Source organism: Callithrix jacchus, chromosome 16, assembly GCF_049354715.1.
Source record: "Callithrix jacchus isolate 240 chromosome 16, calJac240_pri, whole genome shotgun sequence".
Lineage (NCBI taxonomy): Eukaryota > Metazoa > Chordata > Mammalia > Primates > Cebidae > Callithrix > Callithrix jacchus.
In genome coordinates, this window is record NC_133517.1 from 91,567,898 (window position 1) to 91,590,097 (window position 22,200).

General features: G+C 33.2%; 1 protein-coding gene across 5 annotated transcripts in view; it reads right to left on the bottom strand.

Moving 5' to 3' along the window:
* The window catches only part of ZFPM2 (zinc finger protein, FOG family member 2), a 473,192-nt gene that overhangs the window by 376,853 nt on the left and 74,139 nt on the right, over nucleotides 1-22,200 (bottom strand). For 3 of the 5 annotated variants that reach the window (XM_078353388.1, XM_008983371.5, XM_017965638.4), the window contains exon 2: nucleotides 4,144-4,302. The exons of the other annotated variants lie outside the window; for them this stretch is intronic. Coding sequence is in view for 1 of the 3 variants with exons in the window: in XM_008983371.5 (XP_008981619.1) it covers nucleotides 4,144-4,302 (159 nt within the window). In the remaining 2 variants the exon portion in view is untranslated. The remainder of the gene's footprint in view (nucleotides 1-4,143; nucleotides 4,303-22,200) is intronic. 5 annotated transcript variants of the gene reach the window in all.

Sequence of the window (22,200 nt, forward strand, 5' to 3'; positions counted from 1 at the left end):
ACTTTACAATTATTAGAGAACTACTCCATGCCAACCCCACTCTGAAACTCACTGTCTTTGAGTTTATTCAAGAATTTCTCATATATGTGTTCCCACCTGCCAGTAGTGACATAACTAAAAACTCCCAAGGTTGCTTTCCGGACCTCCTATATTTCAGATCATATTGGTTTGCTTAGTTCTACAAATACATTGATATACTTCCATGTCTGGCACATAAACCAGAAGAAAGGCAGACAAAATAACTGAATCAAAAAATTCGGGACCACAGGAAATATGTAGCACTTATGGACAGAGTCTTGATGTCTTTGTCATCTATAAATTCAAGGAAACAATTCTTGCTTGTTTCCTTCCTCCCAGAGATACTGAAAGGCAAGATGCCAAGTAATCTAAACTCATGAACAAAAGATGACCATGTAAATTGAAAGTATTGCTTTACATTTTGCTAAAATGTTTAAAATCTAAAGATATCAAAGTAAATTTCAAGTAGCATCTTTTTATAAACATAGTTCATTTCATTTCAAACAAATGAAAAATAGGAACATGAAATATGCAACTAATCCAAAATAAAAAGACACAGGAAACGTCATTAGAATTGCCAGGCTCAAATTTTAAGCATGCAACTATAATAAGAGTCTCTCTGAGATGGATTTATATAAGTAAGAATTTTATACATTATGCTAACATAAAATTCTGACCAACAATCTTGGACTTTTCTGTAGAATCTTACATTAAAAGAGTGATTTGGGTTTCATTTAATCACATGGTTTATAATGACTAGAAACTTTACTAATATTAGTAAATGCAATTTTGAAACTTGTAGAAAAACTTGCCCTTCAACAAGAACATAGACAATATCAGTGTGGAACTGAGAAAAATATGACAATAATAAGAGCCATTTGAAGCACTGTAATTTTAGTTAATCACTGAAAATATCCTTTATAATACAGATGCTTAATGTCAAGAGGAAGTAGAAAATTTATAAGCCATGTCTTCAGAAATGTAAAGAGTAGAGTTTTTCTTTTTCTTTAAAAAAAGTTTTTAAAACATGATTGGTTTTATATACAATGCAGTTGCTAATATATGAATAAAAAGATGTAGTAACTCTATGTGTATCCTCAGTATGTTCTCCTGATAATGTGCCAAAATAGCTTGTTTGGAGAACTTAGGCTTTCTAGACACATTTTTTGATCTGAACTTTTAAGCTATCATTTGTTTAATAAGAAAAAAAATCCAATGTGCAAAATTGTTATACTTGAGACTCACATAAGTAACTAGGTCACAGCTAAATTTTGGTCATGGCTAGCTTTTAGAACAAGAAACTTTCCAAATAATCCAAATCATTTTATAGTAAATATCAACCATTTTTAAATTGTCATAAATGATTTAAAATATGTACAAAAAGAATGTTTCATTAATGAACCCAAAATAATTTTCTTTTTTTTTTTTTAAATTTTGAGATGGGAGTCTTGCTCTCTTGCTTAGGCTGGAGTGCAATGGCTCAACCACTGCACCTCAGCTGTCTGCAACCTCCACCACCTCCTGGGTTCAAAAAATTCTCCCTGCCTCAGCCTCCCGAGTAGCTGGAATTACAGGTGTCCACCATCACACCCACACCTAGTTGATTTTTATATTTTTAGTAGAGATGGGGATTTGCCACATTGGCCTGGCTGGTCTTGAACTCCTGACCTCAAGTGATCCACCCACCTTGGCCTCCCAAATCCTGGCCTTGGGATACAAGCATGAGCCACCACACCTGTGCTAAAAATATCTTTCTTTAGAGGAACATGTCCTATATGCTTTTCAAATAACGACAGTGGCATTGTTAACCATTTAAATACTTCTACTCTTTTAATTGCTAATCTGTCATCTTCCTTAAAATTGGCCATAACACATAATTATGTGTCAATGAGAAAAATTGAGAATTTCAACAGAAAGATTAGTTTCTAATTTTCCAGAGAGAAAGTATTCTCTTTCTATTGTAGGTAATCAACTTAAGTGAAGAATGGATAACATTCATTCTTTTGTACCAGTTCCAACAGACTTCAGTGAGAATTCCATGGTCATACATTCTGTGAGACTACAATAATAAAATTATTTTCCTATCCATAGTAATATTACTATTCATCCTGAAAAATATCATGTGAAAATAAGAATTGTTATTCCCATCCATTATGAGCTTCTACTTTCAATCTAAACATTAGAGAATTGTTTTATAATACATACATGTTATATATTATTTAATATGGTCTCTATATCATATACTAAATATTATTTTCTGCACATCTGATTTTAAACATTTTTTTCAAGTGTTTATAATTAGAAAAATTCTAATTTAATGTGTTTTCTTACTTCCTAAAGGCCTGTCAGCCTTTTTCATGAGTTAGGACTCTGGGGAATATGGCTGGGGTGACCTTCCTAAGACATAGTTACATTAGCATGTAAGCATTTGCTATAAATCTATTTTCTCCCAAGAAACTACTACTTTAAAACTTGGAGTTCTGTACTCTTTCATAAACATTGCCCTTAAGCAGAGATATTTCCCAAATTAAAAATTCATACAATATCTATCATACTGCCTTCCTAGATAAATTAAATTGACTAAAGGTATAAATCCATACATTAACTCTTTTAATCACCTTCTAACTCTCAGTTCCTCTCTTTATTGCAATATCACAATATAAGGTAGGTACTCTACAACGCACAAAAGGAAATATTTCCTAATAAGAAAAAAATTGAGATGTCTTCACGCATAAATTAAAAAATTCTCCATCTCTAGCCAGGTCTTAGATTTATTGCCATAGCTACATATCATCAAGAAATGGTTCTAGCAACTAAGAAAAATATTAATTTGGCTTGAAATCTGAGTCAACACTAGGAAAAAGGCCTATTCCATTCATACTTTTCTCATTTTCAATTAAAAATCTCTGATGTAGGAGACAAGGACCATGCTACATGTCATCTTGAGGTCTATATGGCTAAGGAGGTTTTATGAATTTCAATGTGTCTAGGTCCTCATGCTGCCATTCTGTTTCCACAGTTTTAGGGCCTGGGGTTCTACTGACCACAGGGATGGGAGCTGACTGACATCTTTTGTTTCTGACATCTTCCGTTGACACCATCAACAAGAGAAAACGATACTGGAATTTTTAATGATTAAATATATACATGGCCACCAAGATAGGTGTATTGACACTTTTTTGAGAAGCTACATTGTCACTGTGTTAATCAGACTAGGAAGTCTGATTAACCAATTCAAACACACACACACAAAAGTCCACTTTATTACATTTATCTGCCTGAAAAGCAAACACATCTGAATAAAAATGGTGCATACACAAACACAGACAAACATACAGAAACGGACACACACTTCCAGTTATGTCCTCTGCAAAAGCAGCTATTATAAACCAAGGAAGTGGTCCAGGCATTTGTGAAAACTGTACATTGGTGCAGGAGGAGATAAAAGACTTGAAAAACAATAAAATAAAAATAAGTATATAAGAATCATAAGAAACCTTAAACTGACTTATGAAAAAAGTAAACACTAAATGAGTATATATGCTCCATGAGAACATAGGCACTGGCAAGGCCATCTGGCCCCAGTTCATGGCTGAAAATAAGCTGCAATATGTCTCAAGTGCTTCTTGGATTATATTGTTAATGTGTCAAAAGCACCATTCTCACTGTTGAAAGTCAACAATAAAAACCTAGAGCATTCAGTTTTCAAAAGGAATGAGCTGGAACCTTAGTTGAGAACTCTCTGCCTCACTCAGTGCTAATACTTAATGCCTAATTTAGTGCCTTGCAAACAATTAACATTCAATAAATTCTTGTGTAAGGAATGAATGAATGAATAAATGATCAACATTAAATGTATTATAGTTAATTGGCCAATAACATAAAGAATGTGAATAGTAAATTGGCCAATCAACATGAAAATATTTGTTTCAATATAAAAAATTACCAGCTATTGAATAGTTACTTGTGTCCCTCGAAATAAAATTTTATGTTTGAAAAAATCTGCACTTGTTTTCAGACAGTTGAATTATGTGTCAGCACCTTAAGCACTATTGTGCATTTTTTTAAAACATTACAAAATCATCCCAGTGGACTCACATATTACATCCAACCATCAACAGTTACCTTTGTTACGGAAGTATTCCACTTCTTCACAGCTCAGATTTTCAGGTCCAAATTCTGTGGAAAAGCTTTCCTCCAATGGAAAGTCTCCTTTGGAGATGATGTCTGTTTCCTCTGATGGACATTCTTCTTCCTCATCTTCAATGGCATCTTCAAGCGGCCCTTGAAAAAGAATCAGGGATACTGTACCAAAAATATCCAAGGAAGACAGTGAAATAAAATCCTTAAACAGAGCCTTTTCTTGTTACAACGATGAGGAAAATAATATACTCTAAGTAGTTCCACCAAGGACTCACACAAGAAAGGTCCAAGGAAACTAGTGTTGTAAGCTATAACATGGAAAGCAACCTGCATCTCCGTTCCTTCCCCACCCCCAACCTCAAGCCTCAAACTTATTTTTTTGATTCTCTCTTTAAGAGCAAAACTGTGCACTTTATGTTCATTTGTTAGAATTAACTGCCTGGTAAAGAGTACAAGTCTCTTTTACACTGTTGTACAATTTTACCTGAGATTTTAATAAAGATTTAAAGTAATTGAATGCATTTTAATTGAACTGAGATTTTAATAAAGTCTATACTTTTAAAAATCCATCTTAAGAGTGGATTCGGAGAAAAGATTTCATTATATGTGTTTGAGGCTTGAAGAAAAATTACATATTTCTCTCCCTGATGAAAGCATAACCCTATTCATAATTAATTGAATTTTTTCTGAAATGAAAAGTGGTTTTCTAATGAAAAAATGTAATTTGTATTTATGTGATACTTTTTCAGTAATAAAAATACAACTCCCTTGGAGAGAATGAGAGTGAGGTGTGCTACATTAATGGACCTATTTTATTGAAAGGAAAGGGAGGGCTGGAGTTGTTCAGACCGATCTAAAGTGGACTACATGGGAATACCACTGGGCTGATTGTGAATTTCTGACTGCCTCTAAAGAATCAAAGTACCCAACTCATTTTACTAAGTGGAAGCTGCATTTGCTCCTAAAGAAGTGATGTGGCATTTTATCCAATGAACACAATTATGGTAATTTGTACTAATTGTCACTCATGGCAGCAGTCTCATCAGACAGGCTAAATACTCAAAGGCTCAAGCAGCCTCTCGCTCTTACTTGTTAGATATGTGCTGGAAAATTTCCAGGGCCTAAGGAGCAATCTTATAAATAATTTTAAATACTGAATATACTATAATTTTTATATCTATGTAGATAAATAAGTATTGTATCTAGTGTTTCCCCAAAAAGCAAGTTTTCAAGGGACTCAAGTCATATGACAGCTTTGCATAGACAGAATAATTGGATGGGTTTAAATGAGGGGACATCCAACTAAACATTTCTTACAGAGTCTCTGTCCTTTAAAAATCTGTTTTACCTTCTATTCTTCAAAGGAGCAATTATTAAGAAGAAAAGAATGCCCTAATTCCACTCTGGTCATGTCGTGTTTTATTATACATTCCTTATGCTCAAGGTAGAGGGTTACGAAGAACCATGGATTTCGTTTTTGCACCAACCACATTAAAAAGGCATGCATCTCATATTAGATTTTATCTTATTAACTGTTTCAAGTTTAAAATTTATAACCTTTCACTTTTAGAATAATTATGTCAAAAATCAAGACAAGCAAAGTATATATAAAATAGTAATAATGTAAAATATTGCAGTCCTTAAAGCATTTATTTGATAATTTCAAGGGATAAGTTTAATTACCAATGCTAAGTCTAATGAGAACTATAATAGAATATTTCCCTTACATTTTCAAAAAATGTAATTATAACAACAAATTTTAATCAAAAGAAGACATAAGCTATATCATTTGTTTCATGTAGGAGTTTCAAATCACTTTCTATATTTTTATTTCTATAAATTTAAGGAGTATAAGGGCAGTTTTGTTACATGGATGTACTGTGGTATATATACAAAATGAAATACTATTCAAAGCACTTTTTTACATGATCTTTAAAATAACCCAGTGAAGTAGGTATGAGAATTATTATTATTTTTATTTTGTAGATTTGAAAAATGAAGTTCAGGAGGTTAGTTAACTAAAATAAGGTTTCCAACTGACAAGTGAAAAAGTTACTGTGAAAATTCAAGGTTATTATTATTTTTTGAGAAAGAATTTGACTTAGTAGTTCAGGCTGCCTTATGGTGGTGCAATCATAGCTTCCTGCAGTTTCAAATTCCTGGGCTTAAGTGATCCTCTCACCTCAGCCTCCAGAGAAGCTGGGACTACAGGCATGAGCCAAGAGATTTTAAAAATACTTTTAATTAATATAACATACTGCTATGCAAACCACTCTTTGGTAGTTATGAATGCATTCCTTCAGAAACAAAACTATAAAACATAGATAACTTAGGAAATGGTTAATTGATATTAACATAATTATTTATTCATAGATGCTTAATGATCTAGTCTTCAAAAATTGACAGCTCTCTTGCTGGTCTTCTCAAATTAATGAAAGTCAACTAAAATATTTAGACACCTCCCCAAAGTCAGAAAGATATTCTTATAGGTCTACCAAAAATAAAATATTTGATTACTATTATTTTTATTGACATAATGTATACCCACAGTAAATCAATATGTAAAGTAACTTTTAATATCAGTTATAACAGAAATTATAATATATACTTCTTTCGATATATATACTTCTTTTGGAATATATACTGTGAGTTTTACTAATGAAAAGTAAAGCTCCAATAGATATTTTCATATGAAAAATTTAAAAAGAAGTTCTTTTTTTCTTGATGTTCTTCAATTATAAAAGCCTATATATACTAAAAAGAATGTATACTTATTATACATATTAACAGTAATAAATATGCTTTCCTTTAAAAAAATAAAATTATAAGCATATATACTAACTTTTTTAGATGAGGATTAATTAAGAATATGTAATGAATAATTATTTAAAATGCTCAATGACAACAAATTGGCTTCAATAGTATGATATCAATTTAAATTTAATCATTGTATTAAAAATCACACTGAAATGCTCATGGGAAAATTTGAAAGAAAAAAGTACACATGAAGCATTTATTTTTTCTTAATTCTCAAAGTCATGTTATGGTGATTTTATATATACAGAGATACACATGTATGTTTATGCATGCATAATCTTTTATTTATTAAGGTTATTGACAAGATCTTCATATTATTTATTCCAGGGGTTGTTTTATTTTACATGTTGGCTATTGCTTTGCAATTCCAAGCATGGAGTTAAAAAGAAGCACCTATATGTTTAAAAACAAGTTACCAAAATTCAAGTAAAAGGTGAAAAATCATTATGCTTATTTGTTCAAAATTTTTTGAACATGAGATCTCATTGCCAATATTTCAAACAGGCCACAGGCAGGTCATTTGATGACCACCTTATATTTCTTCCAAAGCAAGTATCAGCTTTATATAATTTACTGTACTTTAAAATGTGAAATAACTAACCATTTCTTTAGCTATACCATCAAATCAGGTTCTGGGAAAGTGGTTTCTTTTAAAATGCATAGTATTTATGGTTTAAGATCAGATCTCACTCTACTCTCTATATTGCATGTTTCTTTAACAGGAAAAGCTTATAGATAATCGGTGGCCATAAACCAACATTTTAAAAGGGTAAGAGACACTTGAAGCACAAGTACAATTAATAGCACCAATGAAGGAGGGAATGAAGGAACCTCCTGTGTATGGATTAGTGGGCACAGAAGTCCACTTCAGAAAAATCACCACACATAATTTGACACAAATAATAATATCTACTCAGAAAAGGCTCACGACTGAGCTCCATGTGCCCTCATGGAGAAAATTACTTCTGATTGAGGCCACTTGGCAGGCAAGTGTGAGGAAATCTGAATTTCAGCTCTTCAATTGCTTCCGATTTATAGATATTCAAACACACTCACCAGAATTAATAGTCTTAATGTTTATAAATATGAATATTTACCTCATTTAAGAATGTTAGTGATTAGTTTTACATCCTCAAGCTTATGAATACAATGGTGCTATATGTTAGGCCCATAATGCTGTTCATTGTCTCTTAGAATAAATGAGTAAGCATCCTCTCATAGTCTATACTGGTTGAACGATGGGGATAACTGGGAAATTCTAGTGAGTGCAAAGCAGTACTTCCATTTTTAGAAAAGAGAGACAATTGTCTGCTCAGGACCATTTGAATTGGCTACAGCTACCTTTGCCCTCTGGAGAGAAAGTGGAAGATAGGAAGGGAAGTGTAGATTCACCACACCTGACAATGCTGATGGACAGCCCAATGTATGGTCAAACTTTTCATCCAGCAAGTACCAACAGCTGCACTGTGCAAGCTGGGCCTATCAGATGATTTTTCATTTGGTGGTGGTTTCAATGATCTGCAGTTTGTAAATCACAAATGGGATATTAAAGATTAAATAGTCTAACCCTATACACTGGTAATGTAATAGCTGAATAAAATGAAATTTTTAAAAGTGGATTTGCATGGTTAAGAAGCAGTTAATCGAGCACTTAGTCCCCCAGATAAATGAATTTATGAGAAAATTATTGCTACAATTTCAGGGGTTAAAGAAATCCCTGAAGTGCATCCATAGTCACTGGAGTAAGAGCAAGACGGTGACAAAGAAAATTTGAGAAAAAAAACTATAAAGAAGATGAGAAAATAACAAGTATTGTGAGGAGTAAGAACGAAAACAAAGCAAAATAAGCAAAACAATGAGGAAATGCAAGAAATGATAAAGAACACAGTAAACATTAGATCAAATACACATGTCTTTCAACATACATTGTCTCAACAATAAATTTATACTTTGGGAGCCTACTATAAACAGAACAACAACCTTCACCTAAATGTCAGATTGTTTCTGCTCAGGAAAATTCAAAGCACCTCAGAATAAGAACCATCTAGGAGGGAAATTAAGTTCTACAAAAATTAATATACACTGTCATGTATAAACAGGGGAAAGAAATGCCAAATTTTATGGCTCTGATGTAATATCCCCCAAAAGGGATATTTTCTCTTAAACACGTATTGGCATTAATGTATTATACATTACTTTAGCTTGCCTTTTGATTAAAACAAGACACTCTGTCATTATGGAACTATAGAAAGCATTCAATCTCTGCTTCATGCATTAATATTCCAAGCATTCTAGAAGCTGCACAAGACTAGCCACCTAGCAAAATGAGATTGTTTCAGAATACTGGGCACCCTTGATTGCAACTGACAGGTGGGATGAAAGTCACATTAAAATATTATCATTCCCAATAATTACAATAATCCATCACAGTGTGCTCTGAAATTCCACTAGGTGAGTTTGCCCTGAAAACACACAAATATTTCCAAACCTTTTTATTCCAGAGCTTCCCAATGTATATCATTTTGTATCATTTTTATATCAGATAGCATGATTAACATTAAAAATTAAAATTTCCATCACAAACTTTGTCATTTTACTTGTTCACAGAACAAAGAATCTATGCAATGGAATAAGTTTCTCAAAATCTTAATTAATGAAAATGAAAATGGTGGTGTTCTCCCATGTTGCCAGCTCCTGCTTTATGCTCTTTTAAACTCTTTTGCAAAAGATCCACTCTCACAAAGAAATGAGCAGGCATATAAAGATCTCTAATGTATATAAAACAGTAGGAACCTCCAAATCTGATATTTGAAGAAATATATATGTATATGTAATATAAGAAATATAAATATACATATATATTTCTTCAAATATCATATATAGAAATATATATATACATATATAGATCATGTTTGAATTATGACATCATAATCGAGACACATTTGTCAGATGATGCTACCTTTCAAAATGTAAACATAAAAAAATAGGGATAAATTCTGCTTCACATTTAGTATATAAATACACAAATACATCAGAACTCTATATAGGCATACTCTATTTCAGCTGAGAGGTAAAAGGAGTTACAATATTAAACTGTTCATTTCAAACTTGTTACATTTTCTCTATGATGAAAAGGAAGCAGTGGACTGACACTAAAATTGGATGACTCCTTGCCTAACAATCTGTATTCTTGTCTCGTATTTCTGTTAATTTCAGGATAACATTCACAAAATATAAAATATAAAGCTCTTCTAACAGGAAAAATTTAGTATGATATGTTCTGTACATTTATTTCCTGTTTATTCAATTAGTTTTGGGGAAAAAATAACCCAACTCTAAATTAAAAAGGTAAATCCCAGGAAAATGTTCTCCTCCTCTCTTAATTATGCAGTAGGAACATTTCTAGCTTCAAAGTACTAATATGTTTTTACTAATTTTATCTGGGGCATATCTTGTGGCTTTCAGTAGTTCCTCTCTTAGAGTTCTCAGCTGCTACACGCAGACTTTCTTATAAATCATTACCCTGTAGGCACACCTCAAAATGCTTCTCACTTGGTTCCTATTACATTTGTCTCAGGCATATCCCACAGAGCCATTTAATGAGAAGGGGCAGAGAAGAGGGACGCTCTTTGGACAGTGCAAATCCATACTAACTCATGTAATTGAGCTTAACAGCAAGAATAAAATCTTATTTCTGTAGTCTAAAAAAATACTACTTTAAACGAGCAAGTTCTTCCTGCAGTCACTCACTTTTAACAATAGTTGCATCAGGGGATCTAGTAGGAAGGAAACATTTTTATTAATTTTTCTCTTATCTGTCAGAAGAATGTTGATTTTTTTCATTTACATTTGTTGCCTGCAGGTAGCAGACCAGAGAATCATAAGGTAGAAATTCTTCTTTTTGATTAATTTCTTTCCATGTGTTATGTTATTTCTTATATATAATTGATTTTGGGCTTTTGCTCATAGCTGTACATCTTTTTTATATCTGTACCAACTGCTGTCCTTCAATCAAGAAAGTTGAAGGAAATTACCTGAATTTCGTTAAGTTTATTAAAAACGAGATCTGTGAATATTTAAATTGAGTTTTGAAATGTTAATGCAAAAAAAAAGATATTAGAGAATTTTTAATGGAGAATTCAATTTGACCACACACCATTGTAAAATGAAGGGGAAGGGGTCAGGTCTTATTCAAATTGTATCTTTAGGGAGAAAAAATGTACTCTTTAATCTTATAAAAATGGGGTAATATTATTTGCTACAAAGTCTTTGGCCATTTTTATAGATGGCAGTATTAACAGTTTTTGTATATAAACTTGAAAACAATTTAAATTATTTAAATGTTATTCCCCCTAAAATGCCTTTCTCTGAGAACCTTCAAATTAACTGAATGATGCTAACAAGAAAACAATTTTTTTTAGAACATGTGCAAACCTTGCAAGCGGTAACTAATCTTACATAGTAGATTAAACACTGACATCACAGGAAAAATAAAGTCAGAGGAAGAAATACAGACAAATTTGAACTAGAATCTCTAATGACTAATTTACTCTCAGGAAGTAACTCAGGCATTGAGAAAATTCAGTTCATTAGTATATGCCTTGTGCATTGACCCAGGAAGTTAGTGACAGAGATGGCACTGAAATTCAAATATTTTGTAATCAGGTCTCAGTCCAGAGCCCCATAAAGTTATCTCAGTTTATTAAAGACTGTAACTCTATCACAAAAAAATACAAATGTATATTCATTACCAAAATGACATATTTTTATGTGATTGTGATATATGTCAATAATAAAAAGCCCCTAATAGAAAATAAGTACAAAAGATGAAAGGCATTTCATATTAGTTTAGTCTCTTCTCTTTATGAGATTATCATGTATTCATTCATTCATTAACTGATTCGTTATCCACTTAACTAATATTTACTGAAGGTGCTAAACATGGCAGGCACTGTGATAGGCACTGAGATAACAACAATGTACAAGATGAGACAGCCCCAGCTCAAAGTGAGAGGATAATCCAGTTAAGGACAAATTTTATATTCACAAGATAGGAGACTGGTGGCAGGGTGGGCACGAAACGCTGCTCATATAGTACCCTAGATTCCAGCTATCTGTGCATTTTTCTTATTTCCTTTGTTATTCTATCTTACCCACATTTGCAACTGAAAGCAGCAAGTATAGTGCCTTGAATTTAGCCAAGGCACTTCATACTTACTCAAATAAGGATTTTTCAATTGAAGTTAATTGTAATAAAATTGGAGACCAAATCAATGTGAGAGAATAGAGAGCCAATTTAATAAAAAGAATCTAGACACACAGTGTCAAATTATTATTATTATTACTATCATTGGAGAAAGTTTATTCCAATTGACATTGTGAAACCCATGGTCCTTTCCTGGTTCAATGTACTCTCGGCCTGCTAGAAGTCAGCTTGAAGATGTGAGATAAAACTAGCAGCATTTTTCTTTCTCCAAAGTGAGAACTGCTGCTCTAACAAAAACATCAAAAGCATGAATGTAGGAAGTTAGATTTTTTTTTAAAGCACTAATGAGTAAGAAAGGAAAGGATGTGAACCTATACACAGAACTCCTTATATATAATATGTGGCATAAATGAATTAATCAATATATGTAACTTAATAGACTTCTACAAGACACCACGTACATTTTCTTTAGAAATTTCAAAGCACCATCAAAATATAGCTACTATTCTTATCTAAAAAACAAAATTCTGCAAAACTACCAACTATGTTTATATCAAAAATTAGTCGGTAATACCTTATATGTTTATATAACAGTTAAGCTAGTACAAGTAAGCGAGAAGTGATTTCTATGTTATTTTAAAAAATAGGTATAAAATAATTTTTTAAATGGGGCACAGGGCCTTTTAACTCCAGAGTGGATTTATATTTCCTTCTCTTGCTAGAGCGAATCCGACAATGTAAAGGTTAAATTAAAACAACAACAGAAGCAGCAGACAACACTAAAAAAGGGCTTTGGCGACCAAATTTCTTAAACCGTCTCACAGGGCAAAGATGAATTAAGACTGGACCTTAAAAACATTCAGCATACATTTCTTTGTCTCATATTTAACAATACAGCTACATGAAGGAAATGAAGAAAAGATCATTAATTCACTACAAAGATGTGAGGGGAAAACATTTAATTAAAGGGAAAAATCAACAAAAAATTTTGCATCGGGTTTTGGTCACTGTATATGTAAACTTTGTTTTCTTCTAAATTAATAAAATTTGTAAACAGCCCACATTTCATCCAGTAGGTCAATTTCTTATTTATAATCCTCCTTTTAAGAATATGCATTCTGATTCTGCCCTATTAAAGTGATTCTTTTCCTCTACAATTAATTATTGATAAAACATTCCAAAAAGAAATTTTAATAAAAGAACTGCTTCCAAAATGATGCCTGACTTTGTTGGCTGGTTACAAGTAGTTGATCAGCCAACAGGGTTCTCCAAGGTGGTCCCTGGACAGCAGCATTAGCATCACCTGGGAACTTGTTAGAAATGCAAATTAGAAATGAGCCCTACTCCAGATCTACTGATTTCAGAAACTCTGTGGGGTGGGGTGGGGCCATCAATCTGTGTTGTAACAAATCCTGTGGGTGATACTGATCTATGCTCAAGTTTGGGAACAACTGTGCTGGAATACAAATGCTAGCCCAAAGTCCCTTTGTAATAGTATAAATTATATTTATTACACTATTATTTAATACCAAGAGTACAATAATTTACAGTTTATACAGACTCCTTTCCTCAATTGTGGATAGACACTATGTGTACTGCAACTGATGATCTGTAATCAACCTACTTTTCACCTGGACAAATCCTGATAAGCGGCAGGTTAGGTTTACTCATTTAGTGCTGGTTAACCGTTCTTCCAAATAATGTGAGAGAATCTAGCAAATACTCAAATAACAACATTCTTTCAGATGATTCCGGGATAGAACAGACCTGTGGCCACTTCAGACTGATCCAAATGTTATTTCTACAAACCTGCCAAGAGTCCTGGATAACACAAACAATTGACCAGGATGTTGTTTTACTAAAGAATCTTCCACTGTGTGGCTACAATATGAAAGCAAAGCTAGGGGACAGCATGTCAGTTTTTTAAAAAGTATGGCCGTCTGTTTGAGTCTTTGAAGAGCAAGACCTTCCAACAGCAAAAATGTTCTCCTCATCCCCTCTTTTGAGGGTCTAACATTTTCTGAGACATGAACAAGGTTGCTCTGTACAACCAGGCAAAGCTGGCTAATCAATTAACACCAATAAGATTGAGGGGACAAATCCTGGCCAGATTGCACACCTGTTCCACTGCTCAGCATTCCTCACACCAGTACCTTCTAATAATCAGGTTCATGCACAAACCAACTGCAGTCTGTGGGATTTTATGGGACAGCAACATGGCCAGTCTTCATTATTAACCCACATCCGTGGCTAACAAAATGACATGTCTTAGCACCACCACCACCCTGAACCAAATAGTCAAAGCGAGGGCAATGACAGAAATCTGTTCCATTTTTCACAAGTAGGTGTGGCCTCCTGCTCCTGGAACAGCCAATTTGGCCCTCCTTTTGGGTTTGACACAATAACTAATGATGAATATTCTAAGCCTGTACAGTCCTGCACACTTGTTCTTTGCGCAGACAGAAAAAAAAAAAAATCCTCACACAAAACAAAGCATTGTTGTACATCCCGCATACTGGTTGGAATACAAACTTTATACAAATTCGCTAATTTCACAGGTGTATGTGTAATTTTCCAAATTTCCATTCTGACAGATCTCTTTCATCTTTAGGGGATAAAGAAATCCTCCAACAGATCTCGGGTTGCAAAACGCTGACAAGACAAAGGAGGCCATGTGAGCAGAGGTGAAAACAAAATCAGCATGTTCAATCCACTCTAATTATAACATGCCCTGGGACACATATCAACATGGCACTTTATTACAAGTGTTCTATGTTGTCATTAAACCACCATAAAGCTACCTCGATTCAGTACCAGTGAACATCTCAAGAGGCTCCCAAAAGCACTTCTCTATAAAACATATCTTCAAAAAGACTTTTACTTTATACTAGCACATTAAAAGAATGTCTAAAGACACAGAGGCATTCGATATAGCTATATTTTTAAGAAGAACACTTACTCTCTGGAGAATTAGGAGAGCCGGTAGGGTGTCAGTGATAACAAAACTAGCTTGCCCACCCTGCTCCAGCAATCGCAACCTGGAGGAAGCATCTAAGGGCTCTCTTAAAAGAAAATATCCTCTGCCTTTGGCAACAAAGCCTACAACAGAATAAAAGCAAGCATCTTTACGGGCAGAAGTTATAGGGTAAGCCAAAAGGTGGAGAGCTCACATAAATGAACTCTCCTCTGGCAGCTCACAGTACTCCAATATTTGTACCATAAACTCTGTGCCAGCCTCCCTGAGACATACCTATGCACTCCGGATCTAAGCATGTATATGGCATCATACGCAGGAAGAAAACAAGACTTAGTAGCTGTTTTCCAATTAAATGCGATTTCATTTTCTCTCTTAAACTGTAAGAGTAAAAACGCATTTACTAAATCTGTTGGAAGAGATAAGTTGTAAAGTTCTTATTTCAATGTTGATTTAATAGTTTCTACTTAATGAAGACCCAGAAAGGTTCTCATCGGCAGCTACACAACCAATAAGCCTCTCTCACTTGAACCAAAGAAATGCACATCCCTTTCCTCAAGATAATTCCAGAATGTTAGATTTGTCAGGACTTACTTAAGTGTCGGTGCATTGGCAACAAGTATAGGGGATTTTGCACCTTCCTGGACATTTAATTCACGTTGCTCTTAAATCCATGGTTTCTAAAACCTCAGTGACAGACAAATACATTTAACTGGAATAGATCTATAAATAAACATTTTCCTATTTTCAAATAGTTGCCTTCACATGAATCAATGCTTTTCTTTAGTTTGTTTTTGTTATTATTCTTTGTTATAATTGTGCTTTGCTATCGAGCCACTACTACCTACAACCAGCATAGTGTAAAAAGCATGAAGCAAAATATATTGTTTTTTATGTTTGAATGATCTTTTTCTAGTTCAGTTATTATTTCCCTGCCACTGTTTATAAAATTATTCTTTCAGCACCCAAAACCTGTTTTGATACACTTAAAATATTTTACTCTTGGCTTGGGAAAATATAAACAAGTAAATTCTAACAGCAAATGCAAAAAAAAAAAAAAAAAAAATTAAAGCATTTAATCTGATTCCCATCCTACAACCCCCAGCTGTGACCCTATGCTTTCTGACAGCAAAAAGGAAGAAAACATTCATTCACCTGTTGCCCAGCAGGATACCACACTACACCACCTTTCTCATTACACCATTCTAACTTGGAGTCAGGCTAACAGTTGGCTCAAGTCTCAAAAATGTATGAAAGGGTTTTGTGAAAATGTAGTCAGGTTCCATCTTCATTTTTAGAAAAATATTAAGATGTGTACCATTGATTCTGCCATTCTCTACTTTATCACTAGTTGTATCCTCTAGTCCTCCCCTATGGGCTTTCACTTTATAGGGTGTAATATATTCATGCTGAAGTTTTGATTAAAAATGTAGCCTTTCAAGGCCCACTCTCAAAAATTTAACAGCTCTAGGATAGGACCCAGGAATCAGCACTTTCAGTCTGCCGTCCAAGTTATTCCAAGAAAGACCTCACATTAGAACACACCAATTTGTTTCCTAAATCTGAGAAGGGTCAAGTGAAGTAGATCTGAATTCTAACACTCCTTCAAGAGTGTAAGGGACACAGTAAGCATGGACCATTATCTCACAACAGCAAACCTCTGAGGTCATTTTGTTCCCTCAATATTTTAGGTCTACTTTGCTCAATAATGCCCTTGTCTTACCTGGGGTTCTGGCATACCCCTAATAGAAAACTTGACTCAGTAGTAATTCTATAGCATTATTTCCTATGAAGCCTTGTTTCCACATGTGAACAGGCATATGATATCAATTTGACAATTTATTTTACTCATTGCACTTGACAATTATTCATGTACCATATGGAGATTTGGCTCATGAAGAAACTGTGGGGGAAATCCATTTCATCATGCTTCCCAGAGCTCTTGGAGAGTTAACTGTGGCACAAACAAGGCAGCTCTAAATTAGGTTCTGAAATTGCTACCTGTATTTTTGGATTTGTTTTTACTATATAATAAGTGGTCTGTTATCAGGAGTTACAGTGGAAGGGTAGGTACATTTGATGTTTTTATGAGCTGTCAATGAGTTCAGGATCTAAAATATTCTCAAGAAATCTACCAAGATTCCACACACAGCTGCTGAACCTTTCACAGACTTTTGCAAGGGGCAATATGTGAAATAGAAAATAAAATTCAAAGTGTATGTGTATGTACATTGGGGAAAGTTGCAAAATTGAGGAAAAAGTTCCTCCACTGAGGAGGCTAGAGGTTATCTGACTAACATAACTTGAAGTGAGCTAAGTTGTCTTAAAATTGGTAAAATCACTTAAGAATTGCACAGATTGACAAGGAAAGATTCAGATTTATACTGTGCTGAGTTAAAATTTTAAAAGGCAACCTCTCCTTTACAGAAACATCTTGTATATCCAGGATCATCAAGTAATAAGACACCAAATAAAAGAATGTGGCAGATCATTAACTCAACTATTAAATCTCAGAAAATGAAATAAAAAGAAAGAAAAGGAATGAAACTGTTCCAATAAAAAAATTCTAAACTAGGTTAGATAAATTATCTTCTCTACAATATACAGTGGTACACTTACAATGTGTTCCAGTGAATGAAGCCGCAAAGCCACTCTTAAAAAACCCCCCTGGAACTGGCTGAAGAAAAAATGCTGCACACAGGAGATGAAAGACCACACATATTCTCAGTTCTGGAAAGAAGCAGCTTGTCCTTCAGCTTCTTAAATCATTTCGACATCTCCTCTAAACTGTTCTGTTTTTGACTACCTGTGGTAAGAACCTGCGGCCTAGGGCCAAATCTACATTCTTTTGTCTTTAACACCAATGACCAACAAAGCCCCTTAGCATGCCTGGCCCTCCAAGTGTATGGCAATTTTGTTCTGTTTGCAATGCCAGGGAGATCATAAATATTACCAGGAACTATCAATAAAGAGAAAATAGCATGAACTGAGTGTCCATCTCTGCCTGGCCAGGGATCATGCTAGACACTGCTTTATCCTAACTTTGTCATTTCATCTCTAAGGAGGAGAAATATCCAGCAACCAAGACAAAGCTGAAGGACATCATAAAAATCCCAGTGTCTGTTAATCCTCTGCTTTAGAGCCAGGCTATATCTCTGTTAAACATGTGTATATTAAGTGCACCTAGGAGTTGGGAGTTCTAGCTGGAGGAAAAGTGTGAAACATAGGACAAACGACAGGCTAATGACTGAAAAAAATGCCTCACCTTTCTTCTCCTTAAAATAATTACTTTACAAAATGAAGTTTTAAAAATCAGCTTCATGTTTTCAGTAAGGTTTTTAGAGGCATTCCATTCTTTCAAATAAACGAAATATATGATAAGGAAAGGAGCACTACAATAAAAATCATCATAGCCCAAATGAAAAGTATAATGATAAAACATAGAGCACATTCAATGGCGCAGAAAAATTGAATTAGTGATGCTGATGACAAATGATGACAAACAGCATGAGAATGCAGAAAATAAGAACAATATTTAAAAGACGAGTGGTGCTAAAAAAAAAAAAAAGACAGGGAAGATCAGTTACATTGCTGGACCCACTAATAATCCATAATCCTACATTTAAGTAAATGGAAAATAATGGATTAGCAGCATGTATAACACTAAGAACTTGCACATAATTATGAATTTCCAGACCCGAAGAAAGCCCCTATATGTGAGAGCAAGGGAAACAAACACAATCAACACTAAGTTTATCTTTGTTATATTTTTGAACAGCAAGAGTAAAGAATTACTTTTCTATCCCTCAGTCTACCTTTTTATCCTCAAAACTAGAGCTTTACCATAATAGACCCCCTACAAAGAAAATCATAAATGACAACAAAAGAAATGAAAGCTAGCATAACTTTGCAAGAGAAAGGCTATGAAAGAACATGATAGTCAGTTAACTCTGATATTTATGTGTAATGTTGACCAAAACAGCCTCAAATCGGCTGGCTGTCAGAAACTACATCATAAGGTATCATTTTTATAGACCTTATTAAAAGACAGTTTTCTCGATTTAAGCGTGATTAATAATTAGCCATTAAGAATGGCAAAACTGTGCTTAAAAAGTAATTTGTAGGGACCACGAACCTGCTAAAGGTAAAAGGATATTTTTTTAAATGTCAAATTACAAATAAAAGTTTGATTTTGATGAGTCTAAATGCTTGTTGGGACTAATTTAACAAAATAAAATATTAGAAAATAAATATTAAAAGAGGAACTAAATTTTACCAAGGTTAGTAAATACTGATCAGATTAATAGAGAATAGGGTTGAGAAAAGCCAAAACATACCATTTTTTTTATTCCTCTCTAAAGAGGGGTTAAATTATTTTGATTTTAAAAATTAGATAAAATAACTGTTTTTAAGTTGGACAATATTTTCAGATACCATTGAATAGGATTCCTGTCTTTCACACATTTACACTAAAACAAGAATCGACAATATATTCAATAAAGACAAAATTAAAGTATAATCATTAGGAACCCTACAATAAAATACAATATTTAAGAGGATGGACAGAATACATTTAACTGAACAAGATGAGGATTAGAATAAAAAACAAAAGCATGTAATTTTTTATTTGATAAACATTTAAAAGTGTTAAAGATGTTTCCAAATTAAAAAATAGGCAACACTTTATGAGTCAATATAAAAGCAAAACATAGAAAGGCTGACAATATTGGTATCACATAAGACTTAAGAAATTAGTAAATGAAGATTATAGTACTTTAGTTAAAATACACCAATAGGAATACTATATTGAGTGAAAAATAATAACAAATTTTTACTAAAATGCCATATTGAGGAAACAAAAAATAAGGATATAAACAATTTGAATACAATTCATGATTAACACCTACATGCAAAAAATTATGTATTACCATTCTGTCTCCTAAAAACAGGGAAGAAATCTTTATAAGATTCCATCAGCTACTTACAAAAATCACAGCTCAATAGTTTCTAAAAATCAAATTTTATTACAATGCAGTGTAATTGGAAATTAAATATATTTTTAAAATAAAATTTTTGTTAACATTTTTTAAAAGTGTAAGTGCCCCTTTTTATAAAAAGTGTAAGTGAAATGGTTTTGAAAGTTTGGGGTTCAAATATTAGCTTCCCCTATTACTAGTTTTCTAACCTCAGAGTACCTAGGAGATACATCAAAATAACTGGTAAAACTCCAAAGTGAAACAAGTAAGATGACCTGAAGGCAAATGATAAAATGCACCTGGCAGGTCATGGTAAGAATACACAGAGTCATCTTAAAGTATCAGAGTGCCTTAGAGCAGGACGGCTCAGAGATTGTCTTGAAAAAGTAGAGGAAATCTTAAATATCTTTTAAACTTTGAAAATTTATTAGACAAATGGTAAATACAAGTACATGCAGTTTAAAGAGCAGAAGGCAATAAATCATTTGTTAAACATTGAGCAGAATGTCATACTAGCAAACTTGAAAATACATTAAACACAAAATTACTTTTAAAAACCTTAATCAACTTAATCAATAATATACCAATCATATGTACACATATGTACCAAGAATTATTAAATTAATTCTCTATTTAATGACTAAATAATTTCACAGAGTAAAAACTCCTAGGATTTATCTTGACCAAAAATACAGATGACATTGAAAAAAAAAATCACAAAACGTAATGAGAAAATAAAAACCATGTTTTATAAATGTGCCTGCATAATACATTCCTAGAAGTAGAAGCCAAATATTATCAAGACAGCAATAATCCCCAAGATAAATATATCATGGTCTTCAATTTTAAAATTCCTTAGGGAATTTTTAGAAACTTGAAAAAGAAGAGAGAAAAGACTCTCTAGAACACTACTATCCTAGAGAACTTTGCTTGCTGATGGAAATTTTCTCAGCTGAGTGGTAACCATGTGAGACAACGTGGAATTATAAAATTCTGAGCTGAGCACTGGAAATAGGGCTGATGAAATTGAGAGACAGAATTTTTAGTTATGTTTAATTTTAATCAATTTATATTTAAATATCTATACGTGACTAGTGGCGACCATATTAGAGTGCACCTCAAAAGCATCTAAGGAATAAATAGTTATACGAGTTGCAAACAAATACTACAGTCCAACCTAAATACATAGCAAAAGTACATATATTCCAAATACTGGAGAAAATAACACAATAAACACACCATCCAGTATATTTAGCAATAGACTATTATTTGTAAGAATTTAATAAACAATGAAGTCAGAAAAAAATAAGAATCAGTTCTTATTTTACTCATTTAAAAAATAAATTTCAGATATTTTTTAAGAATTAAATACAAGATAATAACTATAAGAAGCAAATTGGTTATTAATCAAACTTTTGAGCAGGGAGTGATATTTTAGACACAATAAAAGAATCACAAGGCAATAATTAAATGGACATAAATTTACATAAAAAATCAAAATCAAAATGCATCACAAATCTATTTAGAGCTTAATATTAAAATATCAAAAATAAAAATACAATATAAGGGGAAATGTATTCAGCAAAATGTTTTATCATAACTATTCAAAAATATTTTGGGGCACCTCCTGCCTAGCTTGGCATGCCTTTTGCTAGTGGGTCTAAATAGTGAATAAAAGAGACACAGTCCCTGTCCTCATGGAAGTTGTATCTAGTAGGAATAACAGCAATTAAAACTATAATATGCACTTTTCTCAAGCCCCAAAGTGAGGAGTCATAATTGATCCTTCACTTTCTTTCAGGCACACATCAAATCCACCATGTCCTTAAAAGCTATACCTCCAAAACACAACCCAACTTGATGCCTCTTACCATCTCCACTTCTTGTGTCTCTGTTTCGAGCCACCTTTATCTTTCACCAAGGCTACTGCAGTGACCAGCTTTCTAATCTCCAGGAACCCATTCCAACCACTCCTACAATCCGTTGCTTGTCACACAGTATAAATTACATCTTATTACTCCTCTGCTTTTATGTTTTCTGTCTACAGGTAGGATCAAGTCCAAAAT